General features: G+C 57.3%; 1 protein-coding gene across 2 annotated transcripts in view; it reads left to right on the top strand.

Annotated features, from left to right (window-relative positions):
* Ajap1 (adherens junctions associated protein 1) overlaps positions 1 to 16038 on the top strand; it is a 104177-nt gene extending 88139 nt beyond the window's left edge. For both annotated transcript variants that reach the window (XM_047565698.1, XM_047565708.1), the window contains exons 3-6: positions 4844 to 4931; positions 6957 to 7199; positions 8873 to 9003; positions 14974 to 16038. In XM_047565698.1, coding sequence (XP_047421654.1) covers positions 4844 to 4931; positions 6957 to 7199; positions 8873 to 8945 — 404 coding nt within the window. In that variant the 3' untranslated portion in view covers positions 8946 to 9003; positions 14974 to 16038. The remainder of the gene's footprint in view (positions 1 to 4843; positions 4932 to 6956; positions 7200 to 8872; positions 9004 to 14973) is intronic.
* Positions 16039 to 20050: the final 4012 nt, after the last annotated feature.

Raw genomic sequence — 20050 nt, 5'->3', positions numbered from 1 at the left:
ACCTGTCTAGTACAGGAGACTGTGGATCTGAGTCCCAGCAGTGCCTCAACTAAGCTTTCAAGCTCTTTCAAAGATCCAAACCAGCAACAACTCAAACTGTGAGCTAAGAAAACTTTTCTCTTTATGAAGTTAACTGCTTCTGGTATTTTGTTGTAGTAATGCAAAGCTGACTGATACAGAGACCATATTTCCTATAAAGCTGGAAATACTATCTGGTCCTTTAAGACAAAGTTTGTCTGGGATCCGCATGAAGAAATAAGAGACTTAACACCAATAAGGAAATTACTCCTGGCAGTTAGAGAGGACCAAATGACAGGACAGATGCTTTAGACATTAAACAACTTCTCACACAGTGTTCAGCTTTCTTTCTAGCAACCGGCCTTCCAAATAGAGGAAATGATGATAAATCCTTTTGGATTTTCCATATTGCAACCTGCTTCCTGTAAATATTACTTGGGCCATGTCTCAAAAAATCCAGTCTTTGTCCACCCTCCCTGACCCCAGGGTCTGTAGGTTCTTCTCAGAGCTGTGGCTTTTTATGTAGGAACCCAGTAGCCCATCAGGGTTCGTGTGCCAGACTTTGACAGACAAGGCTAGGGTTTTTGCAAGGGAAGTACCCGAGGAGTAGGAAGCATCTATCTCCAACCAATTAAAGACAAAGGTGGCTGCAGAAGGGCTGGGTGGGGGTTCAGCTATTTGATTTTCTCAGAGACTCCAGAGCCAAGAATTGGCCTTCATCCTGGACTTGCCAGGTGACCAGAAGAAAGTCATTTACTTCCTCAAGCACCAGGCTCCTGGGCAGCCAGACAGGTACAGAAAACACGGGATGCAGCTGGGTTCAGCCCACCACTGTGTGGAGCCTCAGCGAGGTGCCTGGAACGAAGACGTCATTCAAGGAAGCAGAGCCGTAGTGTTACTGTCCAGTCATCCGGATTCTCTTATCTGGTCATTAACCACACAGCGCTCCCTCTGAATTTTAATTCGGGAAGTCCAATGGAGAGAATTCACACAGAAGGCAGGAGAAGGGCCTCCAGAACAATCGAACGTTGGAAATACGTCATTGTCTTTGTTCCTGTTCCCCTGGTTCCTTGTTTTGACTTCACGGTTAGAAGCCTGATAATATGACGTGCAGCTGCTGCTGCGAGGCCCCGTACCGGGTATTGTGCACGCTCGAGGAGGGGAGTCGGTATAAAAATCATGAGGATTTGGTCCTTTTATAAGGGGCTCAGAGGTGCACGAGGGCCTCAGGCAAAAAGCTGGGCTCCTGTCCCGGCTCCTCGCGGAGGCATCCATGTGCCAACTGCCTCCTCTCCTGCTCTTGGTTTATTTGATTCATCAGAAGAGAAGATGCTTTCCCACGCTTGCCCCAGGAGGGTGGGAGGAAATTAAACACTAAGGACATGGCTGCTCATGGACTTCTTCCTTTCTGAGAATTCCAGAGAATTCCAGCCCCAGGGAGATGGCACCCCCAGAAGAGCTCCCTTAGTAATAAGAGGTCAAAATGCTGTGGTTCCCTCTCTGGCCTGCAGACGTTTGAGAATGGCGTGCTCTATTCTGGTGGGGACGCTCCGTGCCTCCAGAGGGTCTGGCCGCTTGGGTTAGTCGAGTCCTGCCGCTTCCTGGTGCCTCACCCTGCCCTCTTTGCGCCGCGGCGCTCTGCAGGTGTTGAGATCTCCCGTCTTGGCAGGGAGGATGGCAGGTTTAGCTCAAAACCAAAGATCGAGTTCTTGTTGTGGGAATTGACACAAAATGGCTGAGAGGCCCCCCGCAAGGGCCTGGAGCCCGGCTCGAGGGGAGGGTGGGGCACTCACCTTGCCTCTGTGAGGAGTGGCCTGTGACGTGGAAGCCCGAGGAGGAAGCCCACCAGGCCAAGCCGACACCTGGACCAACCGCCAGTGCACTCACTCCATTAGTGTGGCTGTGGAGCAGTAGATCCCACGGGATGCGAGGAATTCACACCAGCTCGCCAGGTGCTTTCCCGTCCAGAGCAGATGGCAACACCACCTGCCTGTGCCACTGTGCTGGGAATCCAGGGGCAACAACACACTTGACTGTTGCGACGGTTCGTTGAGCATGTCGGGGACCATGGGAACCTTCGTCTTCCTCATCACCACCATCATCATCATCACTACCATCACCAGCCCAATGATGGTGGCGATGATGATGATGATGTTGACAATGGTAGTGACAGGATGGCATTGATGAGGGGATAACGGGGTCATCATGGGGACAGGGATGAGGATGATGTTAGGGAAATCACCATCCTTCTTTTCACCACCATCACCATCACCACCACCATCACCATCATCATAACCATATCACCATTACTGTCACTGCCACCATCACCACCACCATTGTCATCACTGTTAACACCGTTAACCACCATTGACATCACAGTCACCACCATCATCACCACCATCCCACCATCACCACTGCCATCAGCATCACCACCACCATCACCATCACCATCACCATCACCACCATCATCACCATCACCATCACCATCACCACCATCATCACCACCACCACCACCACCATCACCACTGCCATCAGCATCACCACCACCATCACCATCACCATCACCATCACCATCATCACCACCATCACCATCACCACTGCCATCAGCATCACCATCACCATCACCATCACCATCACCATCATCATCACTATCATCACCACCAGCAACATCATCACCACCATCACCATCACCACCATCACCATCACCATCACCATCATCATCACCACCATCACCATCACCACCATCACCATCCCCACCATCCCCACCATCATCACTGCCATCAGCATCACCACCACCATCACCACCATCATCATCATCAACATCACCACCACCATCCCCACCATCACCATCACCATCATCATCACCACCATCACCATCACCACCATCACCACCACCATCCCACCATCATCACTGCCATCAGCATCACCACCACCATCACCACCATCACCATCATCATCACCATCCCACCATCATCACTGCCATCAGCATCATCATACCATTGCCATGATCCACACCAACATCAGCACGACCACAATTGTCCTCACCACCTTCCCTTGTAGCCTGGTCAGCCTCCGCTCACCCGGGAAGCACAGACACGGATAAGCGGCTCCTCTCCCTGGCAGCGCGCATGTGCCTTGAGGAGGCTGAGGGAGTGTGCGGCTGGAGGCCGAGCAGACTGAGCAGCAACACCCCCTCCAGCCTGTCCACCACCTGCATCCTTTCAACGCGCTCTCTGCCCGCAGGTCTTTGTCGGGTCTGAGAACCCGGCTGGGGAGCACTCACCGTCAGTGAGATTGAGCGTGGTCCCTGCAGTGTAACTTAGCATTCAGCCCCCTGGCACACTGACTCCGTACCGAGGGGCACGGTAGGCGCCATGGACTGGGCACAGGTGTGTGGAAGGTCGTTGACCAGAACTAGCAGTGGACACTGAAGCTTCAAGAGTGGTGGCAGTGCAGCTGTTCCCTCCCAGTGGGCACCATGACGGAGGTGGTCACCACTGGCACCGTGTGGCACCCAGAAGGTGCACAGCACACAGATCGGGAGCCGATGTGGAAGGTGAACGCAGGGCGCCATGACACGCTTGCTCCTCTGTTCCCTGGTGGTGCTCGGCTTGTGGGTGGGGAATGGGAATCCCTCCTAACAAATGGCAGTGGCCCCCACAGAGGGGGAAGTGGGAGATAGCGCTTGTTTTTTGGCGGTGCCAACTTTTGATTATTTATTAACAATTTCCCCCACGAGGATCGTTCTCGGCAGAGAGGTAACATCTGTTTGCGAGACTCTCTGGGAGGCCGCCAGAGAGATCTCGACACTGCAGTCTGCCACGGGCTCTCAGCCGCGCACCCACCAGCTCGGGCAGGTGTGACAGGCAGCTCTCTGCAGAGGGGGTGTTAGTTGGTGCCCCTGCGGGCAGGGTGGGACCCACAAGCTGGAGAACAGGCAAGATCAGCAGGGGGAGGGCAGCCAGCTCCCGCAAGCCACAACCCTCCCTGCAGGCTTTGTCCTCCAGCTCCCAGACGCAGGTCTTGCCAACAGCAGGACAGAGCCAGGGCAGTGGACCTTCAGATGACCTGGACCAGCTCTCAGATAGGAATGATCCTAGCATCCACGTCCCAGGTGGCTGTGACAGATGTGGTCAGGAAGGAAGGGCCTCTGGTGGGGACCAGAGGCAGAAGCTACCGCCAACCTGCCCTCCCCTCCCGGGCGCCTGTGGATGGGGCATGGGAGGAGGGGAGAGGGAAGTCCAGTCTCAGGCATCTGCCTGCATGGTCAGCGGACAGCTCCTGGCTAGACTGGCTGTCCTGCTTCTGAAGCAGCCTGTTCTTCTGTCCCTGTCCTGCTGAGTCCACTGCCCACCCCCGACTTCCTTACCCCACCGGAAAGAGCGATAGGCAGGGCAGGCCATGGATTCTCCTTTGGGAAGCACCCGCTGGGCCTGGATCTGTGTTCCCAAATATTCACCAGGCAGTGAACTCCTCAGAGAGGACTCTGGAGAGAGGACGATGCCTCCGTGAGCTGCGTGCCCAGGGCTGCAGGCCTGTGGACCCGCCTCCCCCAGTAGGTCCTGGCCACCCTGCTTCTTCTGAGTTAGACCAAACCTGTCGCCCGCCACGCTCATGGGTCCAGAACTCAGGAGCAGAGCTCAGGTGCCAGGGGAGGCAGGAGATGCAGATGTCTCCTTGGTGCTCACCCGAAGCCCCTAGCAGCAGCAGGCCAAGGACCCCGGTGCCTGGGGCCAGTCCTGAGAGGGGGTGTCAGGCCGGAGCCTCCCTCGCGGGACCAGGCGGGGGGCCTGGGCGCCGCCCTCACGCTGTCTCCTCCCTCCAGGTTTGGCTGTGCATCAGATCATCACCATCACCGTCTCCCTCATCATGGTCATCGCTGCCCTCATCACAACTCTTGTCTTAAAAAATTGGTAAGGCCTGGAAATGGGGGGCTGCGGGGTGCCCAGGGAGGCTTGCACAGCGAGTGCCGACCTCTGGAACCCGCTCGGAGGTGCAGGCCCTCTGTCGCTTTCCCGTTCGGGGAAGGACAGTCCACGCAGCCTGGCCGCCCGGCTGCAGCTGGGTCTGCTCTGGGCCTGGCCCTTGCTGTGGCTTCCTTCGTAACCGGAAGCCCCTGGACTCAGTGTCCGGGCCGCCTGTTGCTCCTGCTTCCTTCTGGTTCTGGATCCGTGTGCACCTTTGGATGTCGCCCCCCCAGAGCACAATGCCTGTCTCACCCCCGCCCTTCCCTGGAAAGGCAGGGACCACCCACCTGCCCCGCGGTCTGGGTGGCCGGTGGCTGGGCAGGCCTGCCCGCCTCCCTCCCCTTCCCTCTCACTGCCACTGTTTCTGAACCAGGTCACGCTTTGCTGCGGGCAGCCTGCCTTCACCTGTCCCTCCTGGAAAGTGGCCTACTTTGCGGCCGGCCTTGCTGGGTACACACACCTGACACACTCCTGAGAAGCCCGGGGAGCTGCTGGTGACTGCCCCTCCAGCCGCCCTCCGCCCTGGTGCTTCTGTAGTCCCCTGGAGCAGCTGCCCGTGGTCCCTGGCAGCCGGCAGACATGGTGTGAAACAGGGCTGGCGGGTGTGCCCCAGCCTCCTGGCAGCAGGGAACACAGAGAAGGGGAGAGCCAGCCCCTACTGGGGGGCCTGACACGGGGGAGCCGGGGGTACTGCCGAGGCCTCCACGCCGTATCCTGCAGCCAGCACAGGCCCCGCCTGTCTTCTGGGGACAGGCGACAAGGACAGCCCAGCTCAGAGTGCACCTTCTCAGCCAGGGCTGGCAGGCGCCCGGGCCAAACCCCTGGATCAGAAGGCTGTCTAGCAGGACAGACCCCACGGGCCAGCTTGGGAAGAGCATTATGCCCCCAAAGAGACAGGGCACAGTACCCTCAGTGACAGGGGGCCCAGCCATCTCTTGGTTGCTAGCACATCGGAGTCCGCAGGAAGACAGCAGGGTCCTGCTGGGAAGACCTCCCGGGGGGCCAGGGGCCCATGACTTGCTTCCACGGGGGCCCGGCCTTGGACAGTTGGTTCACCTTCTCCCCTTTGGGGTGCGGAGCCTGCTGTAGGAGTGGAATTCTCCTCCTTGGGAGTGAGTGGGACCTCCAGAAGACAGGGCCCCTAGCCCCCATGCTGCCCCTCACTCCACATGGGCTCTGGGATAAAGGGGGAACAAAGGAAAGGGGGACCCCACAAGGGGTGTGTCCTTGCTCCCCAACTATTGAGAAGCCCCCCCAGCCACCCACTCGTCCCTCTTGCAAACTTGTTCTTGAAGGGGCAGCCAGGGGGCCTGCCAAGTGCCTGTCCGTCACGGGCCTTCATGGAGAAGGGTAGGATTCCCGTGGTCACCCTCTGTGGCCTCTGCAGGCCCCTGAGATCCAGAGAGATGGGGATGAGGCAGAGGACTGGGGCACGCAGGACAGCCCCCTGCAGACGCCGTCAGGGACGAAGGACGCAACAGGCTCATCCCTGGCTTGTGCGTGTGCTCGGGTTGGGCTGAGCACAGGGAGCTCCACCTCACCGCCTCTCCCTGGGGACGTCACACGGTCCATTTTATGCACAGGCACAAACTCCCCCGGCTGGACCCCAGGCCTCCCCCACCACCCAAGCCCCTCCGGCAGCGAGCCGGCCAGTTTCTGTGTTGAGAGGCATCTGTGGGGACGGGGGGGGGGTCTACACCACCTTCGGCTGGCATCCCTTAGCCACACAAGGCCTGCAGCCCCACCACTTAGCTGACAGCTCTCCCTGAGCTAATGGCCACATTTAAAATTCAAATTTTATATTTTAAAAAAAGCCTGATTGCTTGCTTGTGGTTGATCTTTCTGAAGAGGCTGGGAATTACCATCTGATATTGAATGGTGTTACCTCGTGCCTGAGGCACGTCTTCACAGTCGCCCGGAGCCCCTGGGCTCGGGCTCTGCCTGCCCCCACCCCAACCCTCTCTCTCCTAGCTGTGCCCAAAGCGGGAACACCCGGAGGAACAGCCACCAGCGGAAGATCAACCAGCAGGAGGAGAGCTGCCAGAACCTGACCGACTTCACCCCGGCCCGGGTGCCCAGCAGCATGGACATCTTCACGGCCTACAACGAGACCCTGCAGTGTTCGCACGAGTGTGTCCGGGCGTCCGTGCCCGTGTACACCGACGAGACGCTGCACCCGGCTGGGGAGTACAAGTCCACGTTCAATGGAAACCGGTAAGCCCGGGTCCCTGCCGCGGGACGCGCCTGGGGGTCAGACCCTGGCGCCGGGCGTGGCCCTGCTGGGGCTCCTGGATAGTTCAGGTCACCCTACAGACCTCTGAGGGACCCAGCCTTACAGACAGTCATGATGGCCAAACAAGAGGAAGGTGGTGGGAACCGTGGGCATGTCGTCACCCCCAGGGACCAGGCAGCAGTGGCTGGAATCCCCTCCAGCCCCCAGGTGTGGGCAGCAGGCAGAACCCCTGTTCCCCTGCGCCCTCTGCCATGCGGTGTGGGCAGGTCTCGTAACCCCAGAGTTCAAAGCCAGCCGCGCAGGTGTGGATCCCTTGAGCATGAACAAGGTACGCTTGGCCCTGCCAGAGCCGGTGTCTCTGAGACCCTGGCCGTAAGCAGCAGCAGCAAGTGGGGCAGAAGTAACCGCTGCTTACTAAACGCTCTTGTCATTATTCACGTGTGAGCCTCGAAGAAGACACACTCCTCCGGTCAGCCCGGGAGTGTCGGAGAAACCCTGAGTCAGCTTCTTAAGGTTTGTCCAGAATTAAATTAAAATATCAATAAGCTATCTTTTTAAGTGAGCAGGCCCTCCTGCACCATTTTGTAAATTTAAAAGGAAAAGTACCCAACTTGAAACCATGGGGAGAAGTGAGCAGGCCACCAGGCTGCCCCGAAGGTCCCCCGAGCACTCTTGAGTGTGCACCCCAGCTGGAGGCCACTTCCCTGTCTCTGACTTGCTTGGGGGCAGGAGGCAGGGCCTTGGCAATCGAGGACTGAGGGGGCCATCTCTAGTGTCCACGGTTGGTTGCGGGCCTCCTGAGGGAGGCTGCGGGGAGTTCCTGAGATACCCTGCGTGTCCCCTGCTGCTCCACGTTGGGTTTCCGGTGTTCTCTCCTCAGAGGCTCCCTTCCTGCCCTCCCAGGGAGGACGCCCCGCACAGAGGCCTCCAAGTTATGCTCTGAATCACTTTGATCTCGCACTTGAATATCTGGGGAACGCGCTGGGGACATCCCAGCCTTCCATTGAAACTGCCTGCACTGGCGGGGCTGAGTCCTGGCCGCCACCCATGCTCCGGCATCAGGGACGGGGGCTGTGGGCAGGGGCTTGGTGTTCATTTTGTTCCCTGCATGCCGGAGTCCAAGCGTGGGTCTGCAGGCCACACGCTCAGGCCCTGGGTGCCGGCACTGAGTGGAAGGGAGCACTAGAGTCGCGCTCTGCTGGGTCTCGCTGACCTGGGGACAAGGTGGCCTCGTCTCAAAGGTGGAAAAGTAAGGAGCCACTTTACAAGCCATTCCTGGTCAACGAAGCACAGGGAACCTCTGCCCTCAGAGACACCTGCCCCGAGCTCTGGGCTCATCCTGCAAATTCAGGATGCAAATCCAGGGAGGCTGCGGGTGCGGGTGTGGGCTGCTGGCCTCCCAGCTCCACGCAGGATTCTTCGTGCACCCGAATCCCTGGCCTGTCACCTGCAGCCATCTAGGCTGGGAGGGAGTGTCAGCGAGGGAGACCTCTCCAGCCCAGGCCAGGGCCGTCCCTCCTGTGGAAGGCAGCAGACCCACCAAGCACCACCTTCCCTAGGTCCCTCTGGGGACACAGGCCCTGGCTGCGGGTCAGCTAGATTCGGTTGTGAGGGACGCACCCCACATTGAAGGCCATCCCTCTGCCCTCCACAGGTCCTCCTCTGCTGACCGGCATCTCATCCCTGTGGCCTTTGTGTCTGAGAAATGGTTTGAAATCTCCTGTTGACTGGCGGAAGGCTTTTTTACCTCCTGGGGGCAGGGCGGACGCCACGTGTCTGCTTCAGGTGTGTTCCCCTCTTCCCCCTTGGCGTGTCCTCCCCTCTCCCCTCCCACCCGCTTGCTCCCTGTCTGACGTTGGGATAATCGTGGGTCCTTCTCCCAGGCGGGTGGTTTCCCCAGGAATGCAAACCCCCTGCATTCAGAAACTGTTTCCTGGATGCAAACCAGAGGGCTGGGCTTCCGTCTCTGAGTGCTTTGTTAGATAGGCCCCCGCCAGCTCCAGCAGCAAGGTGGCCGCCCTAAGGAGGGCCAGCCGGCAGGCCTGTGTGACAGGGAAACAATCCCTGACGGTTCTCATTTTCCCCGAGAGGAAGCGCTGAGGGCAGCCGCTGAGTGGGCCGGAATGGCACCCCCGACACACGACTTCACGTGGGGGAGGCGGGATGCAGAATTAAAATGCAGTTTTGAAATATAAAAATAAGAGATAAGAAAGAACATGATAAAGAAAGAAAGTGAAGAGTTGAGACATCCACTAATTTGAAGCCAGGGACGAGCACCAAAACAGGATGAATTTTCCACGCTCTGCTGGATAGGAACATTTGGTTTGCTTTCAGTGATATTAACGTGGATGCTAACGTTAAATTGCTTTCTTCTGTCTGGAGCTCTGGACGCGGGGCTGCCGGCGAGAGAGCATTCACACGCGCGGGCTGCAGGCGCACACAGCCAGGGGCTTCATTTTGTTCTTCTGTGTGGCTCTGCGATGCCAGCCTGCTGGGGACCCTCGCCCACTCCTTCACACGCTCCTCCTTGGCGAGACCTCAGATGCCTTCCGAGAGGCAGCCTGTTTCCAGGATAGGATGCCCTGCATTTGAAAGCACTTTCCACAGGGGAGAGCGAGTGGGAAAGGCCATGGCCAGTGTGGGGCCAACGGCCACCAGGCCCCCAAGCTTCAGTTTTCAGCACTCGGCGGGGCCGAGGGCCGGGCCTCAGGCAGAGCAGTAATGAATCGGCCGGTTCCTAATCCCAGCACTAATGAATCCCTCGTTCCCTCCAAATCAAATCTCCAGCCCTCGCTCCCTGTCCTGAAGCCAGACTTCTCTGCCAACAGGCAGGGAGTGTAATTAGATTAGAGTGGAAACAAGCCGCCCTGCACAGGCCTTTGCTGGACCTGCTTGAGCCAGCGGGGAAGGCGGCTGTCCCCGCCCCGCGTTGGGCAGAGGTGCGGGCATGCGCATCCCCGGAAGCATGTGCTTCGTCTGCCCAACGTGGGCACCAGCGTCCCTTCAACCTGAAGATGGCTTTGATGGAGAAGCTGGGCCTGCATGCCACGGGCCTCTGCTCCCTTCTCTCAAGAGCAAGAACCCACGGGTTGCAGGCTATGCCCCTCTGCTCCTGGAGGCCTCCACGGGGTCAGCTTCCTAACGCACAAGCTCTGGTGGCAGCCCCGTATTGGACAAGAAGGACATGCCCATCCCTCCCTGGAGTCCCTTCCTCAAGGGGGGAGGCTGAGGCCAAGGGAGGGTAAGTGACACGGCTGGGGTCAGTCAGGTTGTCAGTGGTGGGACAGAAGTACCCCAAGCTGCCTGGTCCAGGGCTGCACCTGCCCACCCATCTGAAGGCCCTGCTTTGCAAAGCCCCTTGCAGGGTGACTAAGCCCTGCCACGTGGCATGGGCCTCTGTGCCCGCTCTCCCCAGCCAGTCCCAAGCAAGAGGATCTCCAGGTAAATCAGTGACTCAGGCTCAGGGGATGCAGCTCTGCAGGGCACAGGTCAGCTCCTGAGCATCCCAGGGCCTGAGCCCGAGACGCTTCCTTTACAAAGACAAAACTGGGCAGATGAGAGTGCTTGTGTTTACTCCTCTGTTCTAGAAACCCCTCCACGGGTCAGCTGTGTCCCCAGCCTGGCTCTCCCCTCCTAGCACCACCAACGGCACTGGGGGGCTCTCCCAACCCAGAGACCCAGGCGAGGGCATAGATGGGGTGCCCCTAATAGGCTCAGGAAACAACTTCCCCACTCCGGCCCAGGAGCTGTTTCAGGACCAACCCCCTTACACGAGGGAGGTCCCTGTCCACACAGCTCGATCCCCTCCCTGTGGATCTTGGAGGGGACGCTGTAGAGTCGAGGAGAGCTGCAAACCCTAGAGACTCGGTCTGGGATGCCCCAGCTTGGCCCCCACGGCAGCCACCGCGAAGGCCTCATTTCTTCCTGGTGACATTCTGGGGATGTGGACAGGGAGGGCCGTGCCGGTGCCTTGTTAGCCCCTGATAAAAGCTGAGAGTCCATCTCTGCCTGCGGGACAGCCATTTATCACTTGCTGGGGCGAGTGCCTTGAGATCTTAAGGAACCCCCGATTCTGGCAACCATGCCTGGGCGTGAGCGTGGAGCAGAACGGCCAGAGGGACCTCTCAGATTTACCGGGTGCTCGGTGTCCCTCAAACAGATAGCAATTCATACCAAAACATTTAATTAGGTTTTAAGAGCCAGTGGAGATGCTTACCTCTTGCACGGCCATTAAGACCTTTCACAGGCATTTCTAATGGCAACGTGGCAGTTGGCCATCACTCCTTTCCACCTGTCACCTTCTCACACTCACTGGCTAACCCGCACACACACGTGGGACCCGGCTGTGCCCGAATCTGCTTCCCTGCAGGCGGGCGGTCTGCAGCATCATGGCCCACGGGCCGACGAGCTCCCGCTGCCCTGGGCCGAGCCCCTGGTAGGCTCTGGACGGTTCTTGCCTCAGACCCCTGGCAGACGGTGGGGCAGACGGCTCTGGACACAGAGAAACGTACCCGGCCCTCCTTGCTCCAGGGAAGGGACCTCAGACACACACTTGCCACTGGCCCGTGGACTACGTCCTGCCATTTTTCCTAGACCAGGTTAACTTTAGAAAACCTCATTAGGGTTCCTGCATCTCTTCCCATTTGTCAAAGCCACTTCATTCCAAGTGTAACCTCAAAAGCCATAAGGGCTCTTGAATCCGGAGCATGTGAGAAATAAATCACTGTTTTATTATTTTCAAAAACACAGTGAAGACTTAGCAAGTGAAAAAGAAAAAAATAAGAAGTGCACCTGATCCTTCCCACCTCATTCTTTGATTTTAAAAAATGCGTTGATAGAACATCAAGCTTTTGTAATTTGAAGGAACACTGTTTTTTTTTTTTAATTTTCAAAGCAACATTCAGAGCCTTCTGGACACTGTGCTTTCTGAAATCCAGCACCAAGAAAACTCTAGGGTGAAATCAGCCTTTGGGCTTGTGGAGAAACTGACTAGTTGCTCTTGTGCCTGGGGTCCTGGCTGCGGGCAGCTTGGCTGAGCCTCAGACCCAGGAGCCTCGGGGATGTTCCCAGAGGGCAGGATTGACCCCAGATCCCGATCTCGGAGACTCTGACGCAGTGGCTTCCCTGCCTTGGCCCAACTCTTTTTCCAGCCTGGGGGCCCAGGGCCAGCTCCGGAATCTTTCCCACCTGGCCTGGGCTCCTCCTCCTTCTCCTGGCCTAGCGCCCCACCCAGAGGCTCTTGTACTGAGACTTTGGAAGAGAAAAATCAAAGCAGTCCCCTGGAGCCAAAGTTGAAGTGTCAGGATTTGCCAAGAGCTTAGGGCATGCCTGGCATGTGCCACCGACGGCCTGGGCTCCCCCTTCCTGGGCCCGACACAGGGACCTGCCCACTCTTTTGAGGGACCCCCACACCCTCTGCAAGGAGCCAGCTCTGGTTTTCAAATCGCCACTGAAGAGGCAGGGTTGACCACCTCCCTCTCTCCTCTCTCTCTCCCTCTATTTTTATCTGGAGACACTGGGGTGGAGAGAGATGCCTATAGATTTGAGAGGCTCCCTCCCTGCCTGGCTGGAGATGCCTGGTGCCCAGCTCCTCTGACGATGCCCATCTGCAAGCAGCACCGGGGGCTTGGGGCTGCCGGGCGTGTGTCTCAGAGACCCAGGACAGAGCTCCCTTGGGCACGCCTCTTCCAGCTTCCTTCAGCAGGCACAGGGCTGGACCCGAGAGAGCCAAGGTCACCCTGGCAGGAGAGCCCAGTTCTCAGGCAGCGTCGTGCTAGCCGGAGACACGTCCCCCACACACCCAGATACACACGAAGAATCACTCCAGATTGTTCCCCACCTGAGAAGCAACAGGGGACAGCTGTCAGTGCAGAACAGTCCAGGTAGGCAAGCAGCGGCCGAGAGGGCCTCCCCAGGGAGGGTCCACTTCAGCTGGATCTGCAATTTGAGACCAAGGCCCACGTGGGACATAGAGAGGAAGGGGGGCCGGCAGGGTGAGGTGGAGCGCGCCAGCCCCCGAGTCTGGAAAGAAGCAGGAGGAGTTGTAGTAGGAGCGCCCTGATCAGGCCCCCCGGGACCCCTCCAGAGGCCCGGAAAGGCGGGGCTCTTCCTGTGTCTCTGTTTAAGGTCAGGACCAGGAAGCAGCCTGGGCAACGGTTCCACAGGGACCCTTTCTCATGAGAGCGGGTGGCATGCGACTCTGCTGGCCAACTGCCTGGTGCCACCAGGGACACCAAGGGATACCCGTGTGGGGTCACCAAGCCCAACCTGTAGGACCCCACTCTTCAGCTCCTTAAACTTCTGTTTTAGTTGTGAAAAATCTGCGTGAGGAAAGGTCCGCCATTTTATCCACTTTTAAACAGGCAGTCCAGGGAATCGAGCAGATCGCGCTGTGCAGCAGACGTCACCACCCGCCACCTCCCCAGCCCCCTCCCCAGCCCAGGCAGCTGGCCTGCTGTCTGTCTATGAGAGGGACAACTCCGGGGCCCTGGCACGAGTGGAATCCTGCGGTGATCTCTTAACTTTCAGAACGAGCCCAATGAGGAGAGGCCTGAAGAGGGAGATTTCTGTCTCCATCACCAAATCCTGAAACTGTGGAGGAGAGGGTGGGGGGCCCGGCGGGAGGGGGCCTCCCCGAGGGCTCCAGTGCCGTCCGCAGGGGTCTCCAGAGCACAGCCTGGGGGACGTTCCGCAGGCTGAGCGGCCTCTTCACGGCAGGCCTCGGAGCTGCCCAGGCAGGCGTGACGTGGAGGTCACAGGCTGGGCGGTGCTGCTGGGGTGGCCTCCATTACCCAGGTCGGGGTGGGGAAGGAGCCAGCACCCGCCCACTCCACCCCCGTTGGATTCCCGGACGTGCTGAGCCCATGCTGAGAGGGGCTGCCGCTCTGGGCCTGCCGTCCTCCCTGGACACGGCCAGTGTGTCCTGCATCCTGCAGGGGCCGAACACTGGGCTTCTTTCTGCCTCAGACTCGCCATCACTGGGGAGTAAGACGGCCGCACCCAAGTCCACCAAGGAGGATGGGCGACCTCCCGGAACTCAGCTGGGAGTCTTAGCCAGCGTGTTCACAGGCCCACCCAGAGACCGCTTGGGGTCTCCAGAGTCAGTCCAGGAACCTGTGTTTCCAGAAAGCTCCTGAGATGCTGGGATGGGTCTTGTTCGGCCACGTGCTGGGTGGCAGCCCCCAGGACGAGGCCAGCACGCCATTGAGGGCTTCCCCAGGTGCTCCGTGGCCATTCACAGCTCTGCAGCTCCCCTTCCTGCCTGAGGGGCCCAGTCACCCCAGTTGTGAGTGCAGGTGGGGCTCTGTGTGCCAAGGGCGCCCAGTCCTTGGGCAGGATGCAGCTGGAACCCAAAGTGCCCACTGGCCAGTGGGGCTGTGCCAGGCTCCTGCTCCTGGTCAGAGGTAGACAGGGAGTGGCCGCGGGGTGGGCGCGTTCAGGCCCACTGACGGGCACGCCTGGTGCAGCGGTCAAGGGGCAGTGGAGGAGGTGGGCCCAGCCAGTCCTGGGCAGCTGGCCTGCTTGGGAGGCAGCTGCTGAACCGGGGGTCAGACACCCTGCGGTGGCCCTGGGCTTCCCAGCGTTTGCTCCCGTTCCTAGTGGCCATTTTCAAGAGACACCCTTCTCGTTCTCTGGCCACTTTGGTGTCTGTGGACTGAGGAGAGCCACCAGGCTCCGGGTGTGGCCAAGGGCCTCCTCAGCCCCTGAGCCTGGGCCTGCTGCCATCTAATCTCTTCTTGTGTTCTTTCCACACAGGATTCCGTTGGTGAACCTGTAAAAACAAAACAAAACAAAAAACACAAAACCCAGAACTAAACTATCTAAGGGGAGGGTCCCCGCACCTGCCACTCCTGTTAGCCGTGGGAAGCTCCAGAGCAGGACGCTCTAGGCCAAATCTATTTTTGTAAAAGTTGCTCACGCCTATGGGTGACTGCCTTCTCCGAGTTTTCTTTGGAGAACAGAAAGAAGAAATGCAAGAAAGAGACTGGAGACAGCAGGAGGCCAAGAGGAAAGGACAGGAGGAGGCCACCGAAGCCTGGGATTTGTACCACGATTCTGAACCTGTGCCAATAATACCATTATGTGCCATGTACTGACCCGAGAGCCTCGGCCCAGAGCCGGAGCTGAGCAAATCACGTGTAGAACTCTACAGAACAGGGGTGGGATTCTCTTCCGATAGAGTCACTATTTCTGGTTAATATACATATATAAATATATAAATACCAACAGACACACACACACACACACACACACACACACATACACTTTTTTTGTACTGTAGCGATTTTTGAAGATCTTCAATGTTCCTTTTTAAAAAAAAGAGTTGTGTTATAGGTTACAAAATCCAATTTATTTAACATGCTTAGTACGAACAGAACAAACTGGTATTTTCTACTTTGGCAACCTCACACACACACCGCGTACACACATACACACACCCGCGCGCACACTCACACACGCATATATACGCCTATATTGGAGACACGGTTCCACAGGTGAGCATATTCTTCATTCTTCCTGGTGACCTGGAATTTCATCACCGTGCATCCCTGGGGGACAGCCTTGGCCCAGGTGATAAGGCCCTTAAATGACGTAGATACTTGCCAAATGCCACCAAGGTGTGATGTGTGATCGTGGGCCAGCATTAAGAACACACGGTTCCCTCTACATACGCACACACACAAGCATAGGCGCCACTCTCCGTGCTGTTGTTGGAAGATGCTACCTAACGGCTGAGACCGGGGCCTGAGCACCAGGTTGGGTGGGCGGTGGATTCCCGAACGTGTGTGTCATGCAAGCAGAGACTGAATTAAAGGAATTTCCCAGCTCCAAACAGCAAAGGTATATATCCTTCCCAGGGGCGCGCCTGCGTCGGGGTCGCACGCAAGTGCCGGGGCCCCCATCTGGGGATGAGCAGCCTCGGTGGGTGAGGGTGCCGGGCGCCCGCAGGGGGCTGCAGAGCGCTGCATGTCCTCCCAGGCGTTGCTGGGCAGGCGTTGCCGCCTTCTCTCGTCACGGGTGACTGTGAGCGTCACTGGGAACCCTGGGAAGACCCCGCGCTCTGTGGCTCTGGAGCCCAGTGTTGTGTTTGGGGGTCAAGAATCCTGCAGGCACCTTCCCAGGGAGACAGGCCCGGCCAGAGCCTGGAGACAGAGTGCCCAGCACACTGTGCTGAAATATTGCTCCCTGGGCCCCACGGGCTGTCCATCTCCTGACCCACATCCTGTCTTAGAGGCGGAAGCCCAGACCAGGTGCGAGAGTCAGCCTCCAAAGAATGGGCTTCCTCTGCGCAGCCAGGCGCGACTTCTGTTTCACTAGTAGAACGTGTGACTAGCCTGAGGGACCGTGCTCAAAGGTTAAACGCCAGACAGATGACCCGCTGGCCTCTCTGGCTGGTCGGGCTGCAGAAGCTCTGACCCCCTCTGGGACTCAGTCTCCCTCTGAAACACCTCGCGGTTCGGGGACACAGAGGCGTGGAGGAGGGAACGGCCTCCGCACAGGCTCCTGTTGCTGTCCCCATCGGTGGCCCGGCTCAGAACTAGCGAAGTGGTTCTTGTGGTTTTGGATGTTGTCCTTTTCCCTGAGGAGGTGGCGCTTGCCGAGACAAGGCAAGCATCTGCCGCTGGCACTCAGTGTCCCGGGTTCCTGGGACTCACCTGCATGGCACAAAAAGGTACACTGCTCTCTGTGCTGCTGGCTCGTCACCGTTACCCTCAAGGCCCTCTCTCCCTGGAGGTGGGCCCAGGGCCTCCCTTGCTCCAAACGAGCATGTGACGGGGGCTGGCCCTCTGGATTTGGGTGTTCTGAGTGCCAGGGGAGCCCTGTCGGGAAAGCCGACACCTCCCCACGCCCTGCAGCAGGCCCTCTGGTTCAGCCTCAGGGCTGCAAGGTCCACACAGGGATGAGCCCAGACCAGCAAAGGAGGCACAGTCTACACCAGAATCTAGAGTCCTTGCCGGTCTGTCAACACTGCCAGGCCACTGTGTCCCGGGGATGGAGGTAGGGCTGCAAAGATGTTTATGGTCAGGTGGTTTCTGCACCTCCCGACCCAGGGGGAAAGCTGTGTTCTGGAGATGGCACAGGAACGGGCTCAGCCCACCACAGGGAAGGGAGCCCAGCTGCAGCTCAGGGTCCAAGGGCATCAGGCTAGGTGTGCCACTCAGCACTCACCCACTGGTGGACACCCCGCAAGGCCCCAGCCCTTGTCTTTTCTGGAGTTTCTTTTCCTTATGAAAATTATACAAGGGAGGGTGACATGGTTTGGTGAGGTCCCCAGATTTTTCTCTGTTCCATTGTGTACCTTCAGTTTCCCTGTCACGAGTCCCCAGGGCAGCACACTGGTCGCTGTCCATTGGCCACCTGTTGACCCTGAGTTTTTGAAAGAGCTATCTGCTCTTTCCTGAAGGCCTGGTCGCTTCACATGCCTGATGTCACTTTCATCTGACTGAAATATGAGTGAAATTGCTTTCGTTTCTGAGCTTTGAGTGTGAAAGAGAAGCTTCCTGAGCCTTCCTCACTGGGCCCAGGTTCCAGCAAAGTCCAAGAAAGGCCAATCCATGTGCCTACCCACGCTCTTCCACCTCAGGCCTCCCAGGCTCCATGTGGCCTTGTGGAGACACCCTGGGGCAGGGTGGCTGTAAGTGTTCCCATTCAGCATCGGCCTGCACGGGACAGACAGACCCCTGGGTTCCCGCTTATGGTTCTTCCCCAACTTGAGTCTGAGCAGATTCTTCCTGCTGCCTTCAGTTCCCAGGTACCCCTGTCCTTCCTGGAGCATTTCTCACCCAGGAACTAAAACTCACCAGAACCTCTCCAACTCTCTGAATTAGACCACCAGGGAATCAGCCATCACTACTGTGATCTCGCCATCTTGAGTTCACCTTTCTTCTCAAAAATGTATTATTTCCTCAGGCAGAACCTTCCTTACAGGTTTTGATCTTTGGGCATTTTGTGTGTGGTTGTCCAATTTGTCAGCAGAATCATAAAATGAGCACATCACTTGAATAGTCTCTGCTTTGACTCTCTTGCCCATGGAGAGAGATTCCATCCTTTCAACTTCTTCCAGATGGTCCAGAATCTTCCAAAGCTCAGGATGTTGAGCTGACTGCAGTGTCTTGGAAGACAAGGCCAGGAAACAACACTTAGGCTTGGACGCACAAGAGTATCAGTCAGCTTGGATCTTCCCAGTTGTTCATTTCAAAATGGCGCCATTACACACCTCTTCCTTCTCCATCTGTTACCATCATCCTCTTACATCAGGGGGATCTCAGCATAATGGAGCCTAATGCTCCAGTGGGTTATCCTTTTCCCCTCTTCCACAGACACATTCCTCCAGTCATGATGGGAAGAGATGCCCGGACACCTGACTTCTGGAGCCATTCTTGCTTAGTCAGTGAGAAGACGCCACTCACACAAGCAGATGGAAGGGAGTTGGCTCTTCCCGACTCACCATAATTGGCTGATTGTGCTTCCATCCGCTTATTCAGAAGAACTCCTTGAACTGCACCATGCTGGCGTATGACTGGGAACAAGAGAAGCAAAGTCCTGCCCTTGGAGGTGCATTCTACTGTGGAAGGAGCAGACACTTAGCACAGAAGCACCCTAAATAGTTTCCAGAGAGAGAGAGAAAAGTGGTAGAGGGACAGCAAAGCAGCATGGAGAGGGAAGTGTCTGTGCCTACTCCTGCCACCTTTCTCCTGGGATATCACCACTGGCCCACTGAGGGACGGTCTGGGGTTGGATGTGGCAAGAGAGCCCACTCTTACTTCTTGGATAAGAATACAGTGCACTGCCCAGGTTATGACGTCCGTCATCACAAATGGCGTTGCTGGCTTTCCTCCAAGCCCTTTGCTCCTTCCAGCCAGGTGGTCCTTCAGGGGAACCAGGCAGGGCCCAGATGAGTGTTGTTGCCCTGGTGATGAACTCGCCCATCCCTGAGTGCTGTCTGCCCTCCTTGTGCTCATTCTACCTGCCAAGTCAGGTCAACGGGTCTCAGGGAAAATGGGATTGGTTGGCAGATAGATTTGGCCCCAGGCGGCCATCTTTCCTGGTACCAGAAAGCAGCTGCCTTTTCAAAAATTCCTCCCAACACAGAGCACACTCCCTTCATCCTTCTTAAACAACATCTGCTTTTAAGTAGGCAGTTATTCCAAAACACGCCGTGATTCATGTAATTTTGGAATGGTTACTTTGGTGCAGTTTGTCAATTTGTTCTGCCATACTGCTTTCTGATTGTTTGTTTGTTTTCCAATGTAAACAGCACGGCCCACATAAATGAGCCAAGCTCACATCATCTGAGAATCTCTAAGCACTCTTCCCACTTTCTCTACATTGATGTGCTACGGTGAAGACAGGCTCCTTCACTCTGAGCCAAGACTGGTGCGTCAGTTACTCTCAGCATCATCTGTGGGGTTTCCTGAGAGGTCTTAAATGATTGTTTGGCACTGAGAAATACACCACCAGCCCTTCCTTCCAAAGAGTGTGAAGTTGCTTGTGTTCGGTTTCTCACGGTTTCTGGTTTAGAGCTTGTGTTTGGATGTAAGGAGCGGATAGAGAAGTTTAGACGGAGCATTGCCATGTTCTTAATCACTGGCCATCAAACAAAAGGATGGGCTTCTTCCCTCCAGATCCTGGCCAGCCAGCACGTAGGAGCCAGCCTGCAGAGTGCAGGGTGCTCACTGTATGGCCAGGTGGTCCAGAGCCAAGATCTCAACTCTGCACAACTCGTAGCAGTCCTGCTTGGCACTTCGTCAGAGTCGGGGCAGCCTCTGCTTCCCCTCTAGGAGCACAGAGCAACCCCACAAGGACAGCAAGGCCAGGAAGACCTGTGGTC

Source organism: Sciurus carolinensis, chromosome 1 (genome assembly GCF_902686445.1).
Source record: "Sciurus carolinensis chromosome 1, mSciCar1.2, whole genome shotgun sequence".
NCBI classification, from domain to species: domain Eukaryota; kingdom Metazoa; phylum Chordata; class Mammalia; order Rodentia; family Sciuridae; genus Sciurus; species Sciurus carolinensis.
Note: the sequence above shows the minus strand (reverse complement) of the source record. Positions and strands in the feature narration are given on the sequence as shown.